General features: G+C 37.1%; 1 protein-coding gene across 1 annotated transcript in view; it reads right to left on the reverse strand.

Moving 5' to 3' along the window:
• Nucleotides 1–561: 561 nt before the first annotated feature.
• Nucleotides 562–21494, reverse strand: part of UPF2 (UPF2 regulator of nonsense transcripts homolog (yeast)) — a 49099-nt gene continuing 28166 nt past the window's right edge. The window contains exons 11-20 of the mRNA XM_010181783.1: nucleotides 18497–18682; nucleotides 17780–17983; nucleotides 16895–17170; nucleotides 15481–15664; nucleotides 13591–13730; nucleotides 11931–12035; nucleotides 10936–11034; nucleotides 10022–10189; nucleotides 4391–4532; nucleotides 562–686 (exon numbers count right to left, since the gene is read on the reverse strand). Of these exons, the coding sequence (XP_010180085.1) occupies nucleotides 562–686; nucleotides 4391–4532; nucleotides 10022–10189; nucleotides 10936–11034; nucleotides 11931–12035; nucleotides 13591–13730; nucleotides 15481–15664; nucleotides 16895–17170; nucleotides 17780–17983; nucleotides 18497–18682 (1629 nt within the window). The remainder of the gene's footprint in view (nucleotides 687–4390; nucleotides 4533–10021; nucleotides 10190–10935; nucleotides 11035–11930; nucleotides 12036–13590; nucleotides 13731–15480; nucleotides 15665–16894; nucleotides 17171–17779; nucleotides 17984–18496; nucleotides 18683–21494) is intronic.

The raw sequence follows: 21494 nt of genomic DNA on the forward strand, positions 1-21494 counted from the left end.
TGCAAGCTTGCTCCAAGTGAGAAAAGACACACTGAGACACATGAAAGCTATAGAAATGAGGCCATCTGGAATGACTCTTTTCATGGTAGCACTGGTTTTGGTATACTCTTGCACACCATAACTCAAAGGCTCTCCTTCCCCCTCCTCACCTTTACTATATTTACTTTCCATTCAGGACTTCAAATACAGAGGGCACAGCTCTCAAATTCACCAAACTGAAAAAGCACAATGGAAATTTCTCTAGATACCCCAAAATATCTTCTTCCCTTCTCACTGAGAAAACAAACTTGCATCTTTCCCCCTATAAATAGAGGCTCAGATTCTACCACCCATTTCACAGCTGAAAAATAATCCTCTGGCTTCCAAACCTGTGTCAAAAACGTATTCACAGACACTGTGTTAGAAGCACAAAACCCTGCTCAGGGTTTTAACAGAACGCTGTTTTAACAGAATGGAAATTACTAACAAACACACTTGCACTACATCGATCATTATCTGTTTCAATTATGAAGGTAATGACTTGTCTAGAACCAGAATGACCACATTTAAAGGAAGATTGTCCTACCTCCCACCAGTTTTAAAGATTAGATCTGCATTAGGTGCTCCCTTCGGATGCTGGTAACGAGGCCGCCGTTCACGATTAGTATTTGCTGGAGCCGGACGCTGTGCCAGAGACTGCAACATTTCTGTAATTTCACACAGAAGACAGTTAAAAAGATGCACAGAAGATGTATTCAAAGAGGAATTTACACAAGCACATCTCACTGCCGTGTAGTAAAAAAAGACACCTCGTTTACACTTTGCTATACTTTAGGGTTAATACTTCTGTTATTCCACAAGAGCTGATTTAAAAAAACCTACTAAAATAAAAAAATTACTAAAATTATACCTTTGCCAAATCCAAGCTACCCCATAATGTGAACTTGCATTTCCAGATGTTCTTACAGAGGGAACCGCCAGCAAAGATTTTCATCACAGGTGCTTAAGGAAGGGGCTGTGACCTTTTCTTTCTAAACATATCCGTCACCACTTTCTTTATCAATGATCAGGGACAAAGCTTCACCGCAGCATGAGAAGCCACAACATCAAACTACCCTGAAATAGTAACAATTGGACAATGCTGCTGCCAATTAAAGACTCAGCAAGAAACCTGTCCTAAAATTAGGCATTGAGAAGTCAGGTATTTAAGTCTAAGCTTGCCATAATGGGATCCTTCACAGAGAAGAGGGTGACTCAGCTGACCTACATTGCACCAGCTGCCTCACAGAGGGAGTTTTTAATTTCATGAGCAGTAGGAATAGGTGAGTGCAGAAAGAAGCTTCCACTACCCAGATTAGCCCTGAACATCCAATTTTTGAGCAGTTTAAGCTAGGCATCTGTTGTGTTCGCATTTGGTAAAACTTAATTTCTAAAATTTAATTACATTTTTTAATGATAAAAAGATGGCTCGTTACGAGGCTAAATTACTGGTTATTAAGTACCAATTAATTACAAACACATCATAGGAACCTCCAGGTAACCTCTATCCATATGTTAGTGCACCAAATGGAAAGTACTTCTGACAGCCCACCTGTGCAACCACCTACATTGCTCAGCAAACAGACAGATGGAATAAACGAAGGGGAAAAGTGGAATAAGCTGTTAAACAGATTATGTTTGAAAGTCTGCTCTGTCTGGTTCTCTAATCTCTGGTAATCTCATTGGAGACACATACCCAACACCTGCAAGAAAAACACTGCTCTTCTCAATGACTTGCACAGGGCAAAACTGGAGACTCTACTGAGATCCTCTTGTCATTTATAAAATGCATGTGACACTTTCAGTGAGTTAGTCACCAGTCTTTGAGAAACTGGGAAACTCTGAATGATTTAATACATCATATTGGTGTCAACTGTTAATAGACCATGTATTCATGCTCTGTATGCTCCTCTATAAACATCTGCAAAAGGCAAAGCAAGCCATTCAACACACCGAGAGTCTATTTTTGTAAACATCATGAAATAACATCTTCAAAACAATCCTGGGTGCCAGGAGAGATCTCTGCTGGCAATGATAAGAAAATAAGAAGAGGTTATGGTACACTGCCAGGCGGGTGCTAGAAGTAAGCAAGGAAGGAGCAAGTGTGTGCATGCCCGCCTCTTCGGTTTGCCACACCGCAGGTGAAAGAAAATACCAGGGTTTGTGAAAAGTCACAGCTGCAAAGTTGAGTGATTGAGAAGATAACACGAGGAAGAAATGGCAAAGGAGTGCAATGCATTAGCAAGGCTGAAGGCGTGTTGCCCATCTTTGGTTTTACTAAACAAAAAACCCCAACAACCTACAGACTAGTATATTCCTAAATTAGAGAGTCATCCAGTTCCTAATATTTCATTAAATTAAAAATGTTTATACTAATAAACATTGCTGAAGTATTAAAAATTATCTGATGCTGCTTTGAAGTACATTGGTGAACATTAGCCACCCTGAGCAGATGAAAAAAAACAAATCTATGTACAAATGTTAGGACAAGCCTGAGGCATTCTTTAAGAAATTGAGACTTCTTCCTCCCTTGGTAACTTCAAAGCTTGAAAGAGAAATTTAAAACCAGCTTTTTCTTTCAGTGGCTATGTACCAACTTGTTAGAGGCAAGCTGACTCTTCAAAAGGATCAGCTGCACAAAATCTAAATAAAAAATAGTTCCAAAGAAGAATGTAATTTGGCTTCTCTAATTTAATCTGATTAAAATGTCCTCTCTAGTTTGGTTTTACTGTGCATATTACCCAGGTTAATAAAACAAGAATCAACAGCTGTTTTCAAAAATGGATGTCAGTTATTAAAAAAAAATTTCTCTGTTGATTTTCCTGCTATATTAACGCTTTAAACACAGTACCTAGAAAATCCATGAGAAAATAAGACAAAAAAGCCTACTGCTGGCTATCAATTGGTATCAGTTGTCTGATTCATTCTTCTTGGACAAAATCAATGTGATTTTGGCCACTATAAAATCCTAGATTAAATCAATTTATTTTAAAGATACCCACTAAGTCATATGACAAAGCAAAAAACCCTAAATGCCCTTATCAGTACAAATATCAGAAATATTAATGAGGAAAAACCCACAAAAAGCCTGGGAAAAGCATTTAAATGTCTCATTCCAGAGCCTACTGTTTCTTTTGCGTTTTCATGAGTGGGCTTTGCAAGAGGTGAGCATCTTGGAAAAGAAGTTTTTAAGCTGATTATGATGTTTAATACTCAGAATATATTGTGTTACCATTTCAAAGCTCTGCAGACGTTCACTTTGGAAAAATACTCCTCCTTACATTGCAAGTTTAGTTCTTGTACTATCAGAGTTCTGAAAGGACTGTGAGATTCCACAGCATTCTCAGAGTCAGAGCTGCTTTAATTTAAATTTCTCATTTCTTGATGAATGACAACCTTTCACTAAATACCTTAAATGAGATTTCCTGCTAATTAACTTCTTATACTGTGATTATCAAAGCACAACATCTTTATTAAAAATACAGCAAGAACTTTGGAGATGTTAAATAGAAATACTAACAGAAGAACTGAGTGTTTCACTGGTCTGGCTTTGCTTACTATCCAAGTAAGCCAAGGAAAATTGACTCTGAAGGAAAAAAACCCAGACCAAACAACAAAAAACACCCAAGAACTCCCCCCCTGAAATCAGAAACAAAACCAAAGCACCCAACAACCACTCACATCAAGTGCAGCAGTTTAGGGGCTGTATGATCTGTTGTATAACTGTTTGCTTCAATCTGCTCAGGTTACAAAATGTCTGACTTGCAGATCTTTAAAAAAAACAAACAAACCATATAATCTGTATGAAACCTTCATTTTCTTAATATATTCTCATACTTCAGATTTGCAGCACTCCTAGAGCCTTTAGCAATATGAAGCTGAGGTCACGGTTTTTATTTCTCAGGTGAAGGTTACCTCTTAGTATTTGCAAGTCTTAGCAAGACTGATGAAGACTCTAAATGATATCTAAAATACCTATTAACGTCTAAAAAGCAGAGTTTAAGTTGCATAGAATTAACTCCACTTGTATCCAATTCAATCGTCTTGAAGTAATGGAGATAATGCTACAGATTAATTTTGTGTCATCTTATTTTTAATGAAACAATCTCAGCTCTTCTCCTTTCCCGAAATAAAAGGAAATCCTGAGAGTTGAGGCCCACTTGAAAATTCCTTTTTATGGGAACTATAAAAACTTCTCCAAGCACAAAGACCAGAGAGTAAATAATGACTGACCAAAATTAAAATACAGGTTTCCCACGAAGTATTCAAAATTCAGAACTTGAACTGCTTATTCTCACAAATAATACTTTCCACAGATCCACAAAAGTTCCTCTGAAAATAAAAATTAAATACTTGGCTTTTTTTTTGTTACCTTGGTAGTCCTCTTGTTCTTGCCGTTCATTGATATCCAACGTGAGCTTCTTCATCCTCATTCTCTCCTCCTGTTCAGCTTGCTGTTGGTTCCAATGGTTTGCAGCAAGTTGGGAAGACATTGGTACATTTAGGATCTTAAACTGCAAACGAAAAGAAGTTAAGTGGCCATCACAGAAAAAAAAACCTAAACCAAAACAACAGAACACAGAAACCAAACCACAAAACAATCTGAAATATGGAAAGGTTATGGGTATTTCTAGGTTATCTTGATGAGATACTTTCTACAGAAGTTTCTACTGGAAAGTGTGTAGTCTGTTCTTTTTATCTTTTATTTTTTAACTCTACTTCACAGAGGGAAGCATGAGAAAATATGAGATATTCAGAACCCTGAAGGCACACAGAACGTAGAAGAACAGCTAAGGCAAAAAGACTATTACACACAGTGTTTATGGGAACAAAGTTAAGAAATTTTCACCAAGAACACAGAGCTATGTGTTTTATTTCTTGTTTTCATACAAGCCAATGCCCTGACGGTGAATTATACTGATCTTGAGGTAAAACCACCACTGGTTTGGAAAGCTGCATCTCCCTCCAAAGGTTTCTTCCAAAGAGATGAAGCCCCCGAGCAGGATTTGTACCATTATCCCTTGTGATAAGAGAGAAGCATTCCAGTAATTTCAGACAGCCTCCAGCAGTCCTTGGTCAGTGCTCGTCCTTTTACAAATGATTCTCGCTCCACAGTGATTCTTATTAGTCTGGAGAAAACTGTGGCATAAAATCTAATCTTTTCATATAATCACTGAATTGTTATGGTTGGAAAAGACCTTGAAGATCATCAAGGCCAACCGTTATCTAACTCTACCATGCCCCCTTCTAAACCATGTCCCTGAGCACCATATCTAGACGGCCTTTAAACACACCCAAGGATGGTGACTCCACCACCTCCCTGGGCAGCCTGTGCCAGTCTTTGATAACCCTTTCAGTGTAGGGGTTTTTCCTCCTCCCCCACACCCAAATATCCACACTACATAGCCAAACACATCATCTGATTTGCCATAAGCTACATTAAACATAAGCTTGGTACTATTCCTGCAGAAGCATCCTCTCTCTGAAGACTACAGTGGAGATTTTCAGAGGCAAAGGGAAGATGTTTTCTTTTTCCCCAGACTCAGAAAATCCAAGTTCTTATTTCTGCAGAACAATTATTTACAATTGTTCCAAAACAGAGAAGTGATTCTTAATCTTATCTGCAACTGAAGCGTTGCTTTCAGAAACCACTTAATGCTAAAGTTTGTGAACATATTTAGAAAAAATTCACTTCCCCCTTCAACTGCATGCCCATTAGAAATAAATATTTCTGCCCTACAAGAAGGGTAATGCATTTCAGGATAATCACTCTCCATATTCCAGGAACTACTCTGAATCCTGTTGCTTGTTCTTGTCATCCAAGATCTATTTCTGCAGAAATAGAGGCAGGGGCAAATTTCTACATGTTCTTTTCAGCTAAACTGTCAAAAGCCACAGACAGAAAGATACATTACCAAAAACTCTGTGTATGGTTGGTATTTAATGCAGTCATTACTAAGAAATCTCAAGGTATCTATTAGGTAATAGTACCCCCCAGCAGTAGATGAACAAGGGCTGTGGGAAGACACCAAGTACTCAGATGCAGCATTTGAAACTAAACTGCGCTTGAAACGGTTAAGGCGGATTCCTGCAAAGACTTGAGAAAAACCTGGGTATAGTAAAACCCTATCAACTAGAAGATGTATTTAGATCACAGAATCACAGAATCACTTGGTTGGAAAAGACCTCTGAGATCATCACGTCCAACCGCTCCTGTCTACCCACTAAACCATATCCCTAAGTACCTCGTCTACCCGCTCTTTAAATACATCCAGGGATGGTGACTCCACCACCTCCCTGGGCAGCCTGTTCCAGCCTCTGACAACCCTCTCAGTAAAGAACTTCCTCCTTATCTCTAACCTGAACCTCCCTTGGCACAGCTTGGTGCCGTTTCCCCTTGTTCTATCCCCCATCACCTGGGAGAAAAGACCAGCATGAGACAAATCTGTCAAAAGATTCTTTTTTTTGGAGGGTTGGGTAATAATAATTATACTGAACATAAATACAAGGTTGTTATTAAGGCGTGTGGGGAAGAATAAAAATGAAAGTTCTTGAAATCTCAACAGAAACATTTTAGTTGCTTATTGCTGAGCAGACTATGCATGTTCCCTGATAACTGTCAAATGAGCTTTACTAAACTACACAAATAACTAACCCATTGCCAGAACTTCACGGTAAAAGCCATTCCTTAGTTTCACCATTAAGCTTCTCATCCATCTTATCACGCCCTTTATGTTTTTTCTGTTCTATTCATTTATCGGCTTAATGGGATTGGTAAGTGCTTTCAGACAGGATGCTTAAAGTAGAAAAAAAGAAAACTGAAATATAGAAAGGTGCAAATGAAAGAAAGATACAAAACCAGACTGGTAATTAACAAAATAACACCGAGTCATTATCTCAAGGCAATCAGACGGCTGCTATCTGAAATCACATCGGTGATGACAATTACTAAAGGATATGATGATTACTGAGCAAATGAAACACTTCCGAATTGCAAGCACTGAAGAGGTATACTGAAAACCTCTTATACAATCTGTGAGATGGGGACAGAGCAAAGACTTCAGCTCAGAAGATGGCAAACTGAAGAAAGACCAAAAAATATCATTCAGAAGACTAGATTAACTATTTCATAAAAACATCACTGAAATAAAGAACTTCACATTCAAGGACAGACATGACAATTCTATGGGTATTATTATTTGTCTGAGGAACCTTGCTAAAAATCTTTCAAATAAAAAGGAAATCTTTTGTCTTGGACATTAACCAAATTTCTTGACACTAGGTGACTTTCTTTTTGCTGTCTAAAGCTCACCTCAGTTCCCACCTACCTGGCATAAAACTTCTTGGACAGTTTCAAAAATACCAAATGCTATCAGACAGACCTCAGCTTGATCCTTTATGATGGCAACACTTCTTTATTTCCGCACCCTCTCTCATGGCCTGTGTATGAATGCCATAGTCTAATTTCCAACAATCATGTTCAGTTCTACTGCTACTGGTTTTATAAGCTGTCATACAACTTCATCACTGCAGCTGATGGGGGAAAAAACCCAGACGTCTATTGTAAGACACTGGTATACCTGACATCCTTGCTTTTTCCTGTTTTTGTAAGTCACAGTGTGACAAAAATGGATAAAAATATGGTGACTTTGCTACTACCAGCCTGCAATGACTATTACTTCTATTAATTCACTAAAATCTGGCCAAACACCAGCACATGAACCGAGTATTTGGTGACGGGACCTCAACTACATCAACCTCTGAAAGGAAGTACAGCATATTCCCTTTTCATCAGTAAGTACTTTCTTACAGTGAAGATTTCTAGTTTCAGCAGCACCACTGACAAAGAACAGAGACCAAATCAATTGCTAACATGCACCAGGGGAGGTTTAGATTAGATATTAGGAAAAAATTATTCACTGAAAGGGTTATCAGGCATTGGAACGGGCTGCCCAGGGAAGTGGTGGAGTCACCATCCCTGGAGGTGTTTAGAAGATGGGTAGATGAGGTGCTTAGGGACGTGGTTTACTGGTGGACAGGCTGTGGTTGGACTTGATGATCTTTTCCAACCAAATGATTACGTGATTCTACAGCAAGAGATGAGGTTGATGTCGTCGTGAGGTGATGACACTTCTCATTCCAGCGACTGCAGCTGAGAAGTTACCTACAGCCTGCCAGGCTGTCTGCAAAGTCCTTCTGATTGTTTTTAAAAAGTTGAAAGTTTACAGCTATAACTTAACAGCAAAGTATGAATCCATCACTTCAAAACTCTGTGCACATTCTGCTCATGCAGATTTAAAATAAAATACTATAAGAAGGAATAATTGTTTTCTTTTCAACTCCACCTCTTCTTTCCTGCTTATTTTTCTATTAAAACTGACTACTAAGACTTTTTTTTTCCTGATTACAGAACTATGGACAAAGAAGCCTTTCATTGACTCAAGAACTGAAGTAGTCTATAAAGCAACTGTTTTCTACATTTCTAGAAACACAGAGCAGTTTTGGCAGGAAGAGCCTACTCCTGAAAGCAAATACTGGGGGAGGAGCAGGGAAAGCTTCAAACAAGTTCTGCTTTCTTTTTCAAGCCACACACTGGCAATATTTTCCTCTCACACAGAATATGAACAACTTAAAATTCTTGGTGACTACAGATACTACCAGTAAATTATCCTGAAGAAGCTAAACATCAGTTTTTTTAAATTTTTTTAAAATGGTGTTCCCTTCTCAGCCCAAGGACAAAAGTTGCAATTTCCCACTCAAAACTTCTGTAGAGCTTTGTATACAACATTCAAATTCCAGGAAAAGAAAGTAACCAAATGTAGTAAGGAAATCACTTAATCACCACTACTAAATGCAAGTATGCACATGCCCACTCTAAGTAGCACCATTTACATTTTCAGAGCACACAGCACAGCACTTACTTAACAGGTCTAAAACCAGACTGGGAATCTCACACGCTCAGTAGAGTTCAAGGGTTTTATGGAAACAGATCTCACTTTCTACACAGATTTTTAAAGTGCATTTCACGTGGAAAAAGATTCTACTTTAGCTTTATATACCTCAACTGTGATACTACTGTCCCAGTTCAGGTAACAGAAGTCAAAATGAAGTAATGGCATGGATGACAGATCTAAACACTTGAAAGGTAGAGATGCGTGCAATAAAACACCATCTTGGCTTTGCTTTCCACAAAGTCACTAGAGTCATTAACTTTCATGATCAATTTATACAACTAAAACGAAAAGGTGTTTTAAAGGACCTAAACCATGATGAGAAATGCATGTGAAAAAATGTTGTGTTGATTTGTATACTGTGCATTTGCTGACCCAGGAAAATTCAAACATACTGAAAAGAGCCAAGAGAAATATATAGCTTCGTTGCATGAAGCAAGAGCTTTATTTGTTTTATCACCATGATTTCCATTTAGGTTTCTCTGAGAAATTATCTCGGCACATTCTGGTACAGTCCCCTAAAAAAGCCTTCAGAGACAATGGCTTTTTTCCAAGTTGAACAAATTCAACCAAGTAGCAGTTACTTAGGAAATGGAATTTAGCAAACACCGTATATCTTGATTTGTAGCTGAATGTGTTTTCACAAAAATCTGTAGAATCTTGGAAGATTCTGGAATATTCCTTATTTTCTACTCCTTTTAACTTCCAATGACAGTCATCCAACTGCAAGCATTCATCTTCACTATGTTTAATCTACATATAAAGCTTACCACTGTCCCACTGGTGTGATCACGAAATGTAGTAAGTAATGGCATAATTTAACCATAGAATTTTCCTACCCAGTTTCTATTAACAACAAAAATTCCAAGAAATTACACATGCTATTTTCTATTTATCAAGATTAAGATGTCCGCATCTTCATCGGATAAAAGGATGAAAAAAAATCCCCAACCGTTCTGTAACTTCAGAAGTCAGTGTGACTTTCAGAAAAGTGAAAGGATTTTATTTAGTTAGTTATTTAAGCAATATCTAAGCCTTACATGAATTCTTACCTGCTGTTTGTTGCCTTTTCGTGTTAACATGACAAATGGCATCGTGTCTGCAGACTCTGACTCTCCTTCCCCACCTCCAAGTGGGGGACCCTTCTTGAGCTGACTTTTGAGATGTAGAGGAATAGCAACATCCAACTGATGTACTTTCACAGATTCACCGCTCCGTTGCTATTAAAAAAAGTAAATTCTGTTAATGACCAGATGCTAAAAATGTCAGTCTGGAAATATTTGTGTTTTCATGACTGAGAAAAGTTTTAACCTCCCAAGAAAACAAAGTAATATATAAATAAATGTATTGGGCTTTATTACATCTTCCCTTGATTTCCTTGCTTGTGAAGAAGGAAGTTACAGGGATGGAATATTTCAAATTTCAAAGGAATTTTAGAAACCTTAACCTTTAAGTAAAGAAATCTAGAGACTTGATCAAACACACCTGGGAACAGACATTCTACATACAAGATCTTTTGTAGCAAGTTATTAATGTATTCCTCATACGGGACTTGCAATACTCAAATATTTACTCGATGTGACTGAAAAAAAAATAGGACTTAGACGTTATGTAAATTTAAATGTAATTTTAAACATATTAAAACCTAGGCTTGGATAGTCCTTGCATGGTTACAATAAAAATTCAGAAGCATTGCATAGTGTCTGATGCAGTTATTACTCATCTAATAAAGTATCTGTCAGTATGTCAGTCGCCGGGCAAACAATACAATTAACAGCTGTATTACCAAAAGCTACTTATCCAAACATGACAATTGCAGAGAAGAGGCCACAAATAAAAAAAAAAGAAAATCCATGTTCTTTAACATGGTAAGCCATGTATTAATCTTTTATTTACTTTTAAGAAACATCAAATCAAGCTAGCTGTACATCAAATTACCGTGATTTAAGAAAATAAATATTTATACCTGAAGATTTTCCAGCATCATTTTATCCAGTGCCTGAATGAAGTCCTCATCTTCTGCACAAGGGACATGCTTAAGTCCTCCTCCTTTAATCATTACTTCCTATTGCAATGGGGAAAAAAAGCTTTCATTACATTAGATCGAGAAATATGAATATTCAAGTCCTTACTGCTTCTATCTCATACATAATCAAAAGCTTAAATAAATAAATTGTTAAAGTTTCCAGTATGGATTATTTTCTTGAAGAAATATTTTCTGATGTTCATTGCATCAGTAATTATGAAGGCTGGCTGCTCATTCTGACATGCTGGCCTATGTGTACAGATGCACATATACCCATTCTAGATATAGCAACAACACAAAGAAAAGTCTCTATCCCTACCACACCTAATTAACTTTTTCCATTAAATCCATAAAGTTAGATGGTCTTTTCAAGATGAATACTGTCCTTTAGTATTTGAAACTAATTACAATAAAAATGTTTGAAGTCAATACCCCAGCACATTGTTCTATAATGACCACTGCTTTCCTTACTACGTAACTGCAAGTCAGGCTCACCAGATGAGTTCTTCTGCTACGGGTGTTATAATCTGCCAATCTCAAATCTATATTTTAGAAATTTTGCACTTCTTGGTTTGTCTCCTTTTCAGTTTTGAGATCTAGTACAGAATAACTAGTTTACCTTGTTGTACCATATCAGTTTGCTACCATTGCAAAACCATCATTTATGCAATCTTTTTTCCAGTCTAGCTACCTGTGAAAGCGCACGGTCCTGTGACAACATGTTGTAGTAAAGTTGATGACATAAATATTTTTAGAAGGTAATAATGAAAGTTTGAAAATACAAAAATAAGCTCCAAAACCTATTTGAAAGATTAGCAGGGAGTGTTCTTGCTGTGTTTGCCCAGATATGTTACAAGGAGCATTAGCAAGAAACATTCAGTCAAGAAAACCAAAGATACAAAGTCAATTCACCTATCTAAAGAAACAATACGTACTGTATTCTCCTCATCAGTTTCATTTTCCTTATTGGAGTCTGTAAGGTAATCTGTGTTTTCTTCCTCCTCTTCTTCACCATCTTCTTCCTCATTGTCAGAGCCCTCCTGAAATATTACATGTTTAAAATTTGAGAATAACTTCTGACTGTTTTAAAGCAAAAAAGACCACTTGCATCTGATTCCTCATACACACTTTCTGCACTTTTCCTACTCTGCCCCCACCCAAACTTGTTTAGTTCAGTCTTAGTAAATTTGTTTTGTATTCAGTGTTTCACTCTGAACTCACTTGGCTTTCTGACATTTTCACAAGTGTATAGCAAAAAACTGAGAGTAGCAGCTAACACAGCAGACAGTTGTGCTGCTGCTCAGAGGGAATTCAACAAGCTGGAGAAATGGACTGACAATAACTTGAAGGAGGTGATCCTTCCTGCCTGCCCAGCACAGGCAACCCACATCTGGAGTGCTGTGCCCAGCTCTGGGTTCCCCAGTATAACACAGATATGGACATACTGGAGCAAGTCTAGCAATAGGCCATGAAGGTGATTAAGGGATGGGAGCATCTATCATAGGAGGAGAGTCTGAGAGAGATGGCGTTGTCTGGGGAACAGAAGGCTTGAGGTCGAGGGAGATCATCTTAATGTGTATAAATATCTGAATGGAGGGAAAAAAGAAGAGAGAGTCAGACTCTTCTCAGTGGTGCCCAGGACAGACCCAGAGGCAATGGACACAAGCTGAAGAATTCTCCTTAAATGTAAGTTAAAAAAAACCCCTTTACTGTGATGGTGTTTAAACACTGGAACAGATTGCCCAGAAAGATTGTGGAGCCTCTATCCTTGGAGATACTCAAAACTGGATTGGACATTGCCTCAGGCAACATGCTACAGGTGACCTTGCTTTGAGCAAGAGAGGCTGGACAGAAGATCTCTAAAGGTCCCTTCCCCATCCTTTTACAATTCTAATATTATTAATTTGTGTGTAAAGGCACAAACCCAGCCAAACTTCAGCAACTTTACTGCTGAGCAGCACAGACTAAAAGAAAGCTTACTAGTAAACCAACCAACCCAAGCATAAGGAGAAAATGTGTTTCCTATTTCCTTGATGAACTGATTTGTTCATAACACTACCACTAACACGTCAACTTTGCTGTGTCATTGTGACAAGTTAGAATTTCTATGTACACGTCTTTTTTTATTGGCCTCACCATTTTTTATTTAAAAGATTACTGGCACAGTAAACAAGGAAGGTTGTTACGCTCCATAAATTTTTTATTTATTCATATTATACAGGCATACACCTGTTATTTTTCCTGCACAACTGCTCTGACATCTAGTCAATACATTTGCTACCACAACAGATAATCTTTATCTGAACTGTTTTCATGCCAAAAACTGAAGACATCTTTTTTGTTGAGAAGCAGCATATATCCTGAGCAAAGTTGTCAGGTTCAAGTTTCTGCTAGAATTTCTCTGGAATAAGCCTCAGACACTCTGTATATGTACAAAACTGGGATGGAAATAACTTCAGAGTAGTGACTGGATTGTGCATACCCACATTTCACTTGCTAACTCTGTGACATGGAAGGGCTTGAGAAAGTAATGAGTAATCAAAATATTTACTATTCATTCTTTTTACATGAGGTAAGATAAGTTATTAAGTTCACCTCTTCTTCTGGCTCATTTACTTCACTTTCATTTCCAGATTGTTCCTCTGTCTCTGCTCCACCTTCCTCCTCCTCTTCATCCTCTTCCAGATTCTCTCCTTCTGTAATGGAATCTTTGGAATCTTTGTCATTCACAATTCCTGAAATTTGGGTAAAGAAAGAGTTAGAACAAGAAACTAGAACATAATTACAACAATAATTAGAACGCTTATAATCACACAAGTTATATGTGGAAGATCAGAAGTTCATTGTTACTGAACACTAAAATTTCCCATGAGTCATAATATTTAACTTTTGAATGAAACATTTTCTATATAGTTACATTATTCGTGAAGGGTAATAATTACCCTGCCAGAAGAGGAGGAAAACGTTTTCCATAACGTTTAAAATCTCCCATAGAACAGCAATCAAGAAGTTGCACCGTGCAAACTGCTTCAAAATATCCTCAAACTCAACATGCAATGTTACTGAAACACGAGCCTAAGTTACAGACGCTCTCTAAAACCAGCAGAGCCCAAAAGACACCAAGCCCCTGCAGTCTTAGTTCCAGTCCTTCACACTGCTGTCAATTAACAGTTTCGAAGCAGCTATTTTCTCAGCCTGTAATAAACATTTCTGACTCTTTTCTAATGCCCCAAGGCTGCACATGAACCCATGAGGATATAGATGCCTATATAAAGTCTTTAGGAAATCAGAATCTCTTCCAGAAGTATAATTTAGTGTGCTCATCCTACTTCAGACAGGACTGACAGCTCTCACTCCATTTTAGTTCATCTTGCAGTTTTTCTTACTGACCTGCTTGCCACCTCTGTCCCTCAAGACATTTTAGCTTACTTTGTGCGTAAGGTATCAAGCAATTTTCAGTTGTTACACACATAATTTTAAGACATGCCAATTACATGAACAGCATATTAAAATATAAATTCCTTCTAGAACAGAAGTTGCAACGCTTCACCTGGCAATTACACATAATCATCGCACTGGATTAAACGGTTATTCTTAAAAATGGAACCTGTCTAACTAGATGAAGTGCTATTAAGGCTATAATTAATACTTGTAAAGTGTAACATTTACATATAAAAGCTTTTCATGACCAAGCTTGTCTTCAAATAAAAGTGGAATATTAGAAAACTCCATTTAATGAGAAACGAGCACAGCAGTATACAATAATTACTAAGAACTGATACATTTAAAAGGCTTAAAGGTTAATAGGATGATAGCAGTTTTAGATACACAACAACCGGTATTTTGTCAATTGAGCTGTGCTGCAAGCCCAACTCCTTTCTCCTTGAAATTAACTGATTTTTAACACAGCAATATTTATAACTGCACATCACTGTAGTTTTAGCAGAACAAGCAGGTAGAACATGTCCTAACCGACAGATACATTTTAAGAAGAAAAAAAAAGGGAGGAACACGGAGTTGCATGTAACCAATCTACCAAAACACCCAAGCTGGTTTCCATCAGTGTTCACCAACCACAGCCTGTAGTAACTGAGTGTGCAGATACTCCTTGCTTTTTGTAGCAGTGTGTGCTTCCTACATTTTTCTGATTAACAGCTTTCTTCATCATCATTCACACCATGTTACTCCATATACTAATATATACGCGCACACTCCTCCACTCCAAATACTACTACATTAACAGCATTCATATTAACGTAGTAACTTTTTTTTTAAAGCACTCAATCACTTGACAGTTACGAAGATTCTATACGATTTCTGTGGTGATCAGAAAAATACAAAGAAGTTGTACAAAAATATTTCTATCACTACAATAAAAAGATCGTATCGCGAGAATAACAAGTTACCTATCATCACCATACAAAAGATAACTTGAGGAAATACAAGAATTGACAAATACCTTGTTTCCCTTGTACATTTTCTTACCTAATTTTATTAAGAATTCTCGTTCCAAGTCTTGCACCTGTCTGATAGCTTCTTCCAGAGAATTGCAGAGCTTTATCTTTGGTCTCAGCAGTTCCAGTGTATCGCTGATCATGTAGTCTATGTCTATAGGAAATGGGTGGTCTTTTGTCCAAACATCCAGGCTTTTTTTCCACCAAACATACCGCTAGAACACAAAATATTCAAATAAGTTAAATGCATACTGGCATTTATAAACTAACTTATGAGGTTTGTAATGCCTGGCCACGTTTGTACAATAGAAAATGCAAAAGATCTCACATCACTACTTCTATATCACTACATCACTACTACTACTGCTTCATAACAAATTTAGCACATACCCCTTACAACAAAACTAAAAAAATGAATGCTGATCTTAAGTGAATCTAACTGTATAATCTGAGCACAAAGGTGTTGCAAAAACTGCATCTGAAGATAAGCACGAGTAACAGAATCTTCACTTAAAGTGTGACATGGTCAAAAGGAAAGCTTGTTGAAGGTTAAGGTGTAACAAAAAATATTATGACTTCGTCACTGACAAGTTTATTTTGGGTTTAAAAATAGGACCGTATCATACTCTGAAACATCATTTTACATCTCATATACAGACGAAGGATATGCATTCTGAAGGTATGAAATAAGTCTATCACTTTATTTCTTTTATTATCCTTGTCTTATAATAATTTAAAGAGAAGCAGAAAGAAAAAGAAATTAAGTCCAAAGAGTTTTAGCATGAACTGCACGGACTGGAATTCCTCATTTTCTGAGGAACCATTCCAGTGTTTAAATATTCCCCCTATGAAGTCTTTCCCCTTCTCCATTACATCTACTGAGTCAGAACTGTCCTTGTTGTGACTCGTGACCATTACTTCTTATTCTTTCACTGTGAATGCCTGAGAAGTATCTGGCTGCTCCTTTTCTACAGAAACTACTGAGGACAGCAACCTAAAGAGCATTCTCTTCTCCAAACTGAGCAAAATTACAACATGAGCAGTGAGAGCCTCCTGATCAATTTGGTGACCCTGCACTGGACTCAGTTTGCTGATGTCTCTCCTCTCATGCATCAGGCATCCCTGAAAAAGTGTTCCAGATGCCGGATCACAAGTGTCATGCAGAAGGGAAGGCCAAAGAAAAAAATTTACTTTCCTCAATCCACTGGCTAAACCCTTGCCAATGCAGCATGTTGGCCTTCATCACCCTAACGGTGCAGAACTTACCACCACATTCATACAGTCCAGGAGTCTCGGCTCTATTCCTGCAAAGCTGCTTTCTAGTCAGTGCCAGGCAGTATTGTTTCAAAGAGCTACGCCATCCCAACTGGAAGACTTAATAGTGCTGACCTACATTAGCTCGCTAAAGAAGTCTACAGAACTACATAAAATTTAGTTTAGAATACCTGAAAATATACAAGGAAGCAATCAAGCTTTCGTTTGCTAGATCCTCTGTCAAAATACTGCCCACAGGTATCGAGGATTGTACAGACTAGTCTGATTCTGAAGAGATGCTCTGGAGGATCCAGTGGACTAGGACTACCATCAGGGTTCACACCAAATGATGTGAAAGAATACAGAGTTCGAAATATTACAGCCGATTCCACCATTCGGTAATTGTACAGCTCCCCCAAAAACTTGGCACTGCTGATCCGCCGCTGGTTAAACTTTGGTTGGTTAACCTTTATCAAAAAAACAACAAAAAAAATCACTTCATCATGCAGATACAGTAGAGTCTCTGTAAAAGGCTGTGTCTGTTTATTTTTTTAAGTTTAAATCGATGGAATACGTTACAATACAAGATGGCTAATTATGGCTAATTACGACTACACGAATTACGCCAAATTAAACATTAAAAAGTGCTGAAAGGATTTATGAAAACTGGTCAGCTAGTAGTTATTATACAGTTCAAATACATTTAACATACTCTCTCTTAAATCTATGATTTTTCATTGGCCAGAGACTTCTTGTAACTATAACCCCATCAAAATGTGGGCTAGTCTCCAAAGTTACAGGAATATGACTACACTGTGCAAGAATAAGTTGTATCCCCTTACTATAATAAGGGGGCAAAGTAACTGTCTTAGTATTCTTTGCGGTTTGTTCAGGTTTTTTTGGGGGGAGTTGTTTTTTTAATTTAAATAAACCTACGTAAAGCAAACTGAGATGGGTAGAAAAGTCAGACAAAACCACAAAATCCAATTATTCTTTCCCTTAAGTATGTTTTTTAAATTGTTTTCCTTTCAACATAAGTAGATGTGTATGGCTTAACAAATACATTGGTTGTTTACCTCCATTCCTAGTCGAATATCCTCTAGCACTCCATCCACAACATGGATTCCAACATCCTCCTGGTAAAGGACCAAACCTGCTAAGAGGTTGGCTACACAGTGAATACTATTATATTTCACATTCCAGATGTTGATCATACAGCATATAACATAGTCTTTTACTTCTGCATCCTGCCAAGGCAGCTTGCGCATCTGTCTCAGGACCTAAACCAAGTTTTAAGACAAGCTTAACATTTTAGCAGGCAAAATATCAAGATATTCAGTCATCCCCTCTCTCCCATGGCTGGGATGAAATCCCTGAAAGCATCTGCAAGTAACCTCAGTTCTTTTTCAAGCATCCTCCATATCTGCAGTAGCTACAGAAAGCTTTATATATGTAACCCAACTGCTGTCCTTTACTAATCAAGCTGTCCAAACACGATCCATAATTTCCTTGCTCTTACAGTCTGTATTTAACTGTAGACTATTAGTCTGAATGCAAGATATTTAATACAAAGATTCTTATTTCGTTCTTTATTTATTCAGCACTTAATGACTGGAGAATGCAGGTTCATGACCAGAGCTTCCATATATTACAATAAAAGGAACAAAACTACTCTAACAATCAGGGATACAAAACCAATCCATCTCCCTTGCAATTAGGAAAAAAAAAAGCTCTTTGAAAGTTAATACTACATCATTTCCAGTAAAATCTGGAAAGATTTCAAAAGGCTTTACCTTCTCTGTGGTGACCTTGGAGAGATCCTTGTAGAGAAGCTTACGAATATATTCCTGCAAAGGAGGCCGTTTTTTCTTCACAGTTTTTTCAGCTGGAGGAGGATTACAGTAGTAATAGGCATTTTCTACCATTGTAACATAGCGTGCATCTAGATGCATAGCTTGTTTTTTTCTCATCATTTGTTCCTGGAAATAAATGCAAATAATCAGTTAAAGGTGCTGACATGCTGCATTCTCAAGCCAAAGGGTTTTACAGTTAAGTCTGAGATAAAAAAAAAATATCACAATCACAGAATGATGGGTTGGGACATGAAAGGTTGCAGAAAATTAAGTTAAAAGCCTGGGCAGAGATAAGAAAGGACAAAGCATATCTATGGTTCTGTGTTGCTATTTCCAAGGTAAGTTTTCTTTATAATCCCTATTTTTATAATGGTTCAGCTGTGGTGAGAAAAGTTTTCGAAGTTTATTTAAAGTTTGACTTGAAATCCAAATGTTACTGTTTAGATAAACAGTAAGATTATCAGCCACTCTATTCAAAACATGATTTTACTTAACTAAAGTAGCTGAAATGCAAGGAAAATCGTATCTACCATAAAGCAGTATTTCCAGAAAAATCAAACTAACTACAGGTTACTATTACTAATTAGTGTGCTTAATTGTCAGGAGTCTCCTAACTTTCCTCACTGAATACAGTCTTTTCTCCAGGTTTATTTCTGGATAAGATTTATTTTGTGAGTTTGAAAACTTTCTTGGATCTAAAAATTCCATACAAGAATAAAAAGCTGCTGATTTTTACATTTAAAGATGAGGATGAGATTAATTTCATTATAAAACAATTTTTATATACATGTGTTTATCCATGTATAATTCTATAAACTGCTCTATGCTTTTTTATGGACAACTCCATCTATTCAAAATCACTCTAAGATGGTACAAAGAGGAAAAGAAACTGCACTGGTTTAGACTTTACTATTCAATAGAGGTTGGCTATACAATAATTTACAGCATCAAATGGATAAGCAAAACTAAGGTGCAAGTTCTGCTGTACTACCACACAAAAATGTTAGTATTTGCATTCATGCAGTCCGGTAAACTCATGGAAAGAGTTTAAACCTTCTTTAATCATTGATGAAGAAGCCAAATTTTTCATTCTGGTTGACTTTCCACTGAACTTGAATAATTTCAGGTTTCTTTTACAAAACAGTACTTCAGTTCAACTGAAATGTAAACCTACTCAGACAGCTCCTTAACACCGAGTTTCAGCTGCTAATTCAGTGAGGAAGAGCAGTTTTGCGTAACATAGTAACCCAACAAATAATTTTCCCCATAGATTCTGTATATCCATTGTCAGGAAGGTCTCAATCTGACACAAACCTTCAGGAATTTAGCTTTTAACCTTTTCCATGACACAAACGGCCTCCACTTTTGATTCCCTAACTAAGCCTGCTGCTTTCCAAATGGGAAATTTCTCTCAAGTAGCAGTAAAGTCACTTACAGGTGCTTAACAGATGCACAGCACTTTAGCAATCGAGTACATAAACTGTTTATGCGGGGGAAAAAAACCAGTTACAGTAGAAACTTCCAAAACCTTACTGTGTCATATATGTTAGCATTATTTAGTAAGTTCTTCAATTTTTCTAGATGTACCAAGAAAAAAAATAATCTTTCTACTGCCTTATGACATTTATCAGAAAAACTGAAGAAAAACTTGCAAATAAAATTAAAAAAACCCTAAAGCTACATAATTTCCATATTTTTCTGCATTACAAAAAGTTGCACATTACACAGTAAATCACAGTTTACAATTAAAAAGTTTCTTCCCAGAAGAGATGTGTCTCAAAATCACTGTAATTTAGAGTCTTTTTAAGCAATCCCAAGGATATATTTGAACTCTAAGGGGACGATATTAGTCTTAATCTCTATTAAATGTCATCACCATTTTAAGCAACCATCTGCTTTTCAGTCCTTTTTCATTTAAGGCATGAAGTCAGATGGACAAGCAGGAAAGACCAACCATAACACCACATTTCTGAGGAAAAAACCAAAACTTGCAGTATAAAAAGTGTTTAAGCTCATGAACTATTTTGGCTCTTCATTGTACTAGGCTAAAATAAAGAACTACAGAGGCAAAGCATTACATTTCAAGATTAGGTTTCTGGTTTTCCTTTGATAAAAAGAGACAAACAATACGAAAACATCCATTAAAACAGTAAAAGAGTGTTTGCTTTTGGTTTTGGTTTTCCCCTTGGGGAGTAACAAAACTTCTCTGCACGTGGTGCATTATTGCAGACCCAAGAAAATCTGGTGAAAATTAGGAGGTGCTCTTCTGGTTAACGGTCTTGCTCATGCCTCCCCCAATTAAAAAGGAAAGATAATATCAATTTGCATTGCAACAAATAGAATTACTTTTTGGCAAGCAGCACAAAAATGAGAGTACAGTCACCATGTAAAACCTAACAGACAGAAAAAGTCCAATTCAAAACAGCATTTCAGCATGACTGACAGTTAAATTATCAGATTGTAATAGGACACAAACTGTGCAGCTCCTCCTTCCCTTTACTACCTACACTGTTCTGCCCTTCTACTTGTTCCAGCAGTTCAAAACCAACACACTAAATTTCTTGGAAGCACACTATGGATAAACACAGTCTCACTCTAACTACAAGTGATCACTTTGTCACAGCCTCTCTCTCTACAATATTCTCCCTCAGTTTCAACTCCACCTGTAAAAGGAGTCACCCTGAGAAATGAGTCACTGTGTACCTTAAGTTCTGTATGTATATAAATACAAGTGATCCTGCCTTAGAGCTTAAGACCACAATTTGACACAACTGTCTAAGTTGAAAGGATTAAAAATGCATCAGAAAGATTTTAATACCAAAACTTCAAACATTTTTTCAATAAGACCACAACAGCATAACACAAGAATTTGACATTTTCACATGATTACATTACAGAAACATAGATCAAGATAATGCTGATCTTCCTTCCAAAGCAC

This window comes from Mesitornis unicolor, unplaced genomic scaffold (genome assembly GCF_000695765.1).
Source record: "Mesitornis unicolor isolate BGI_N332 unplaced genomic scaffold, ASM69576v1 scaffold6083, whole genome shotgun sequence".
Taxonomy (NCBI): Eukaryota; Metazoa; Chordata; class Aves; order Mesitornithiformes; family Mesitornithidae; genus Mesitornis; species Mesitornis unicolor.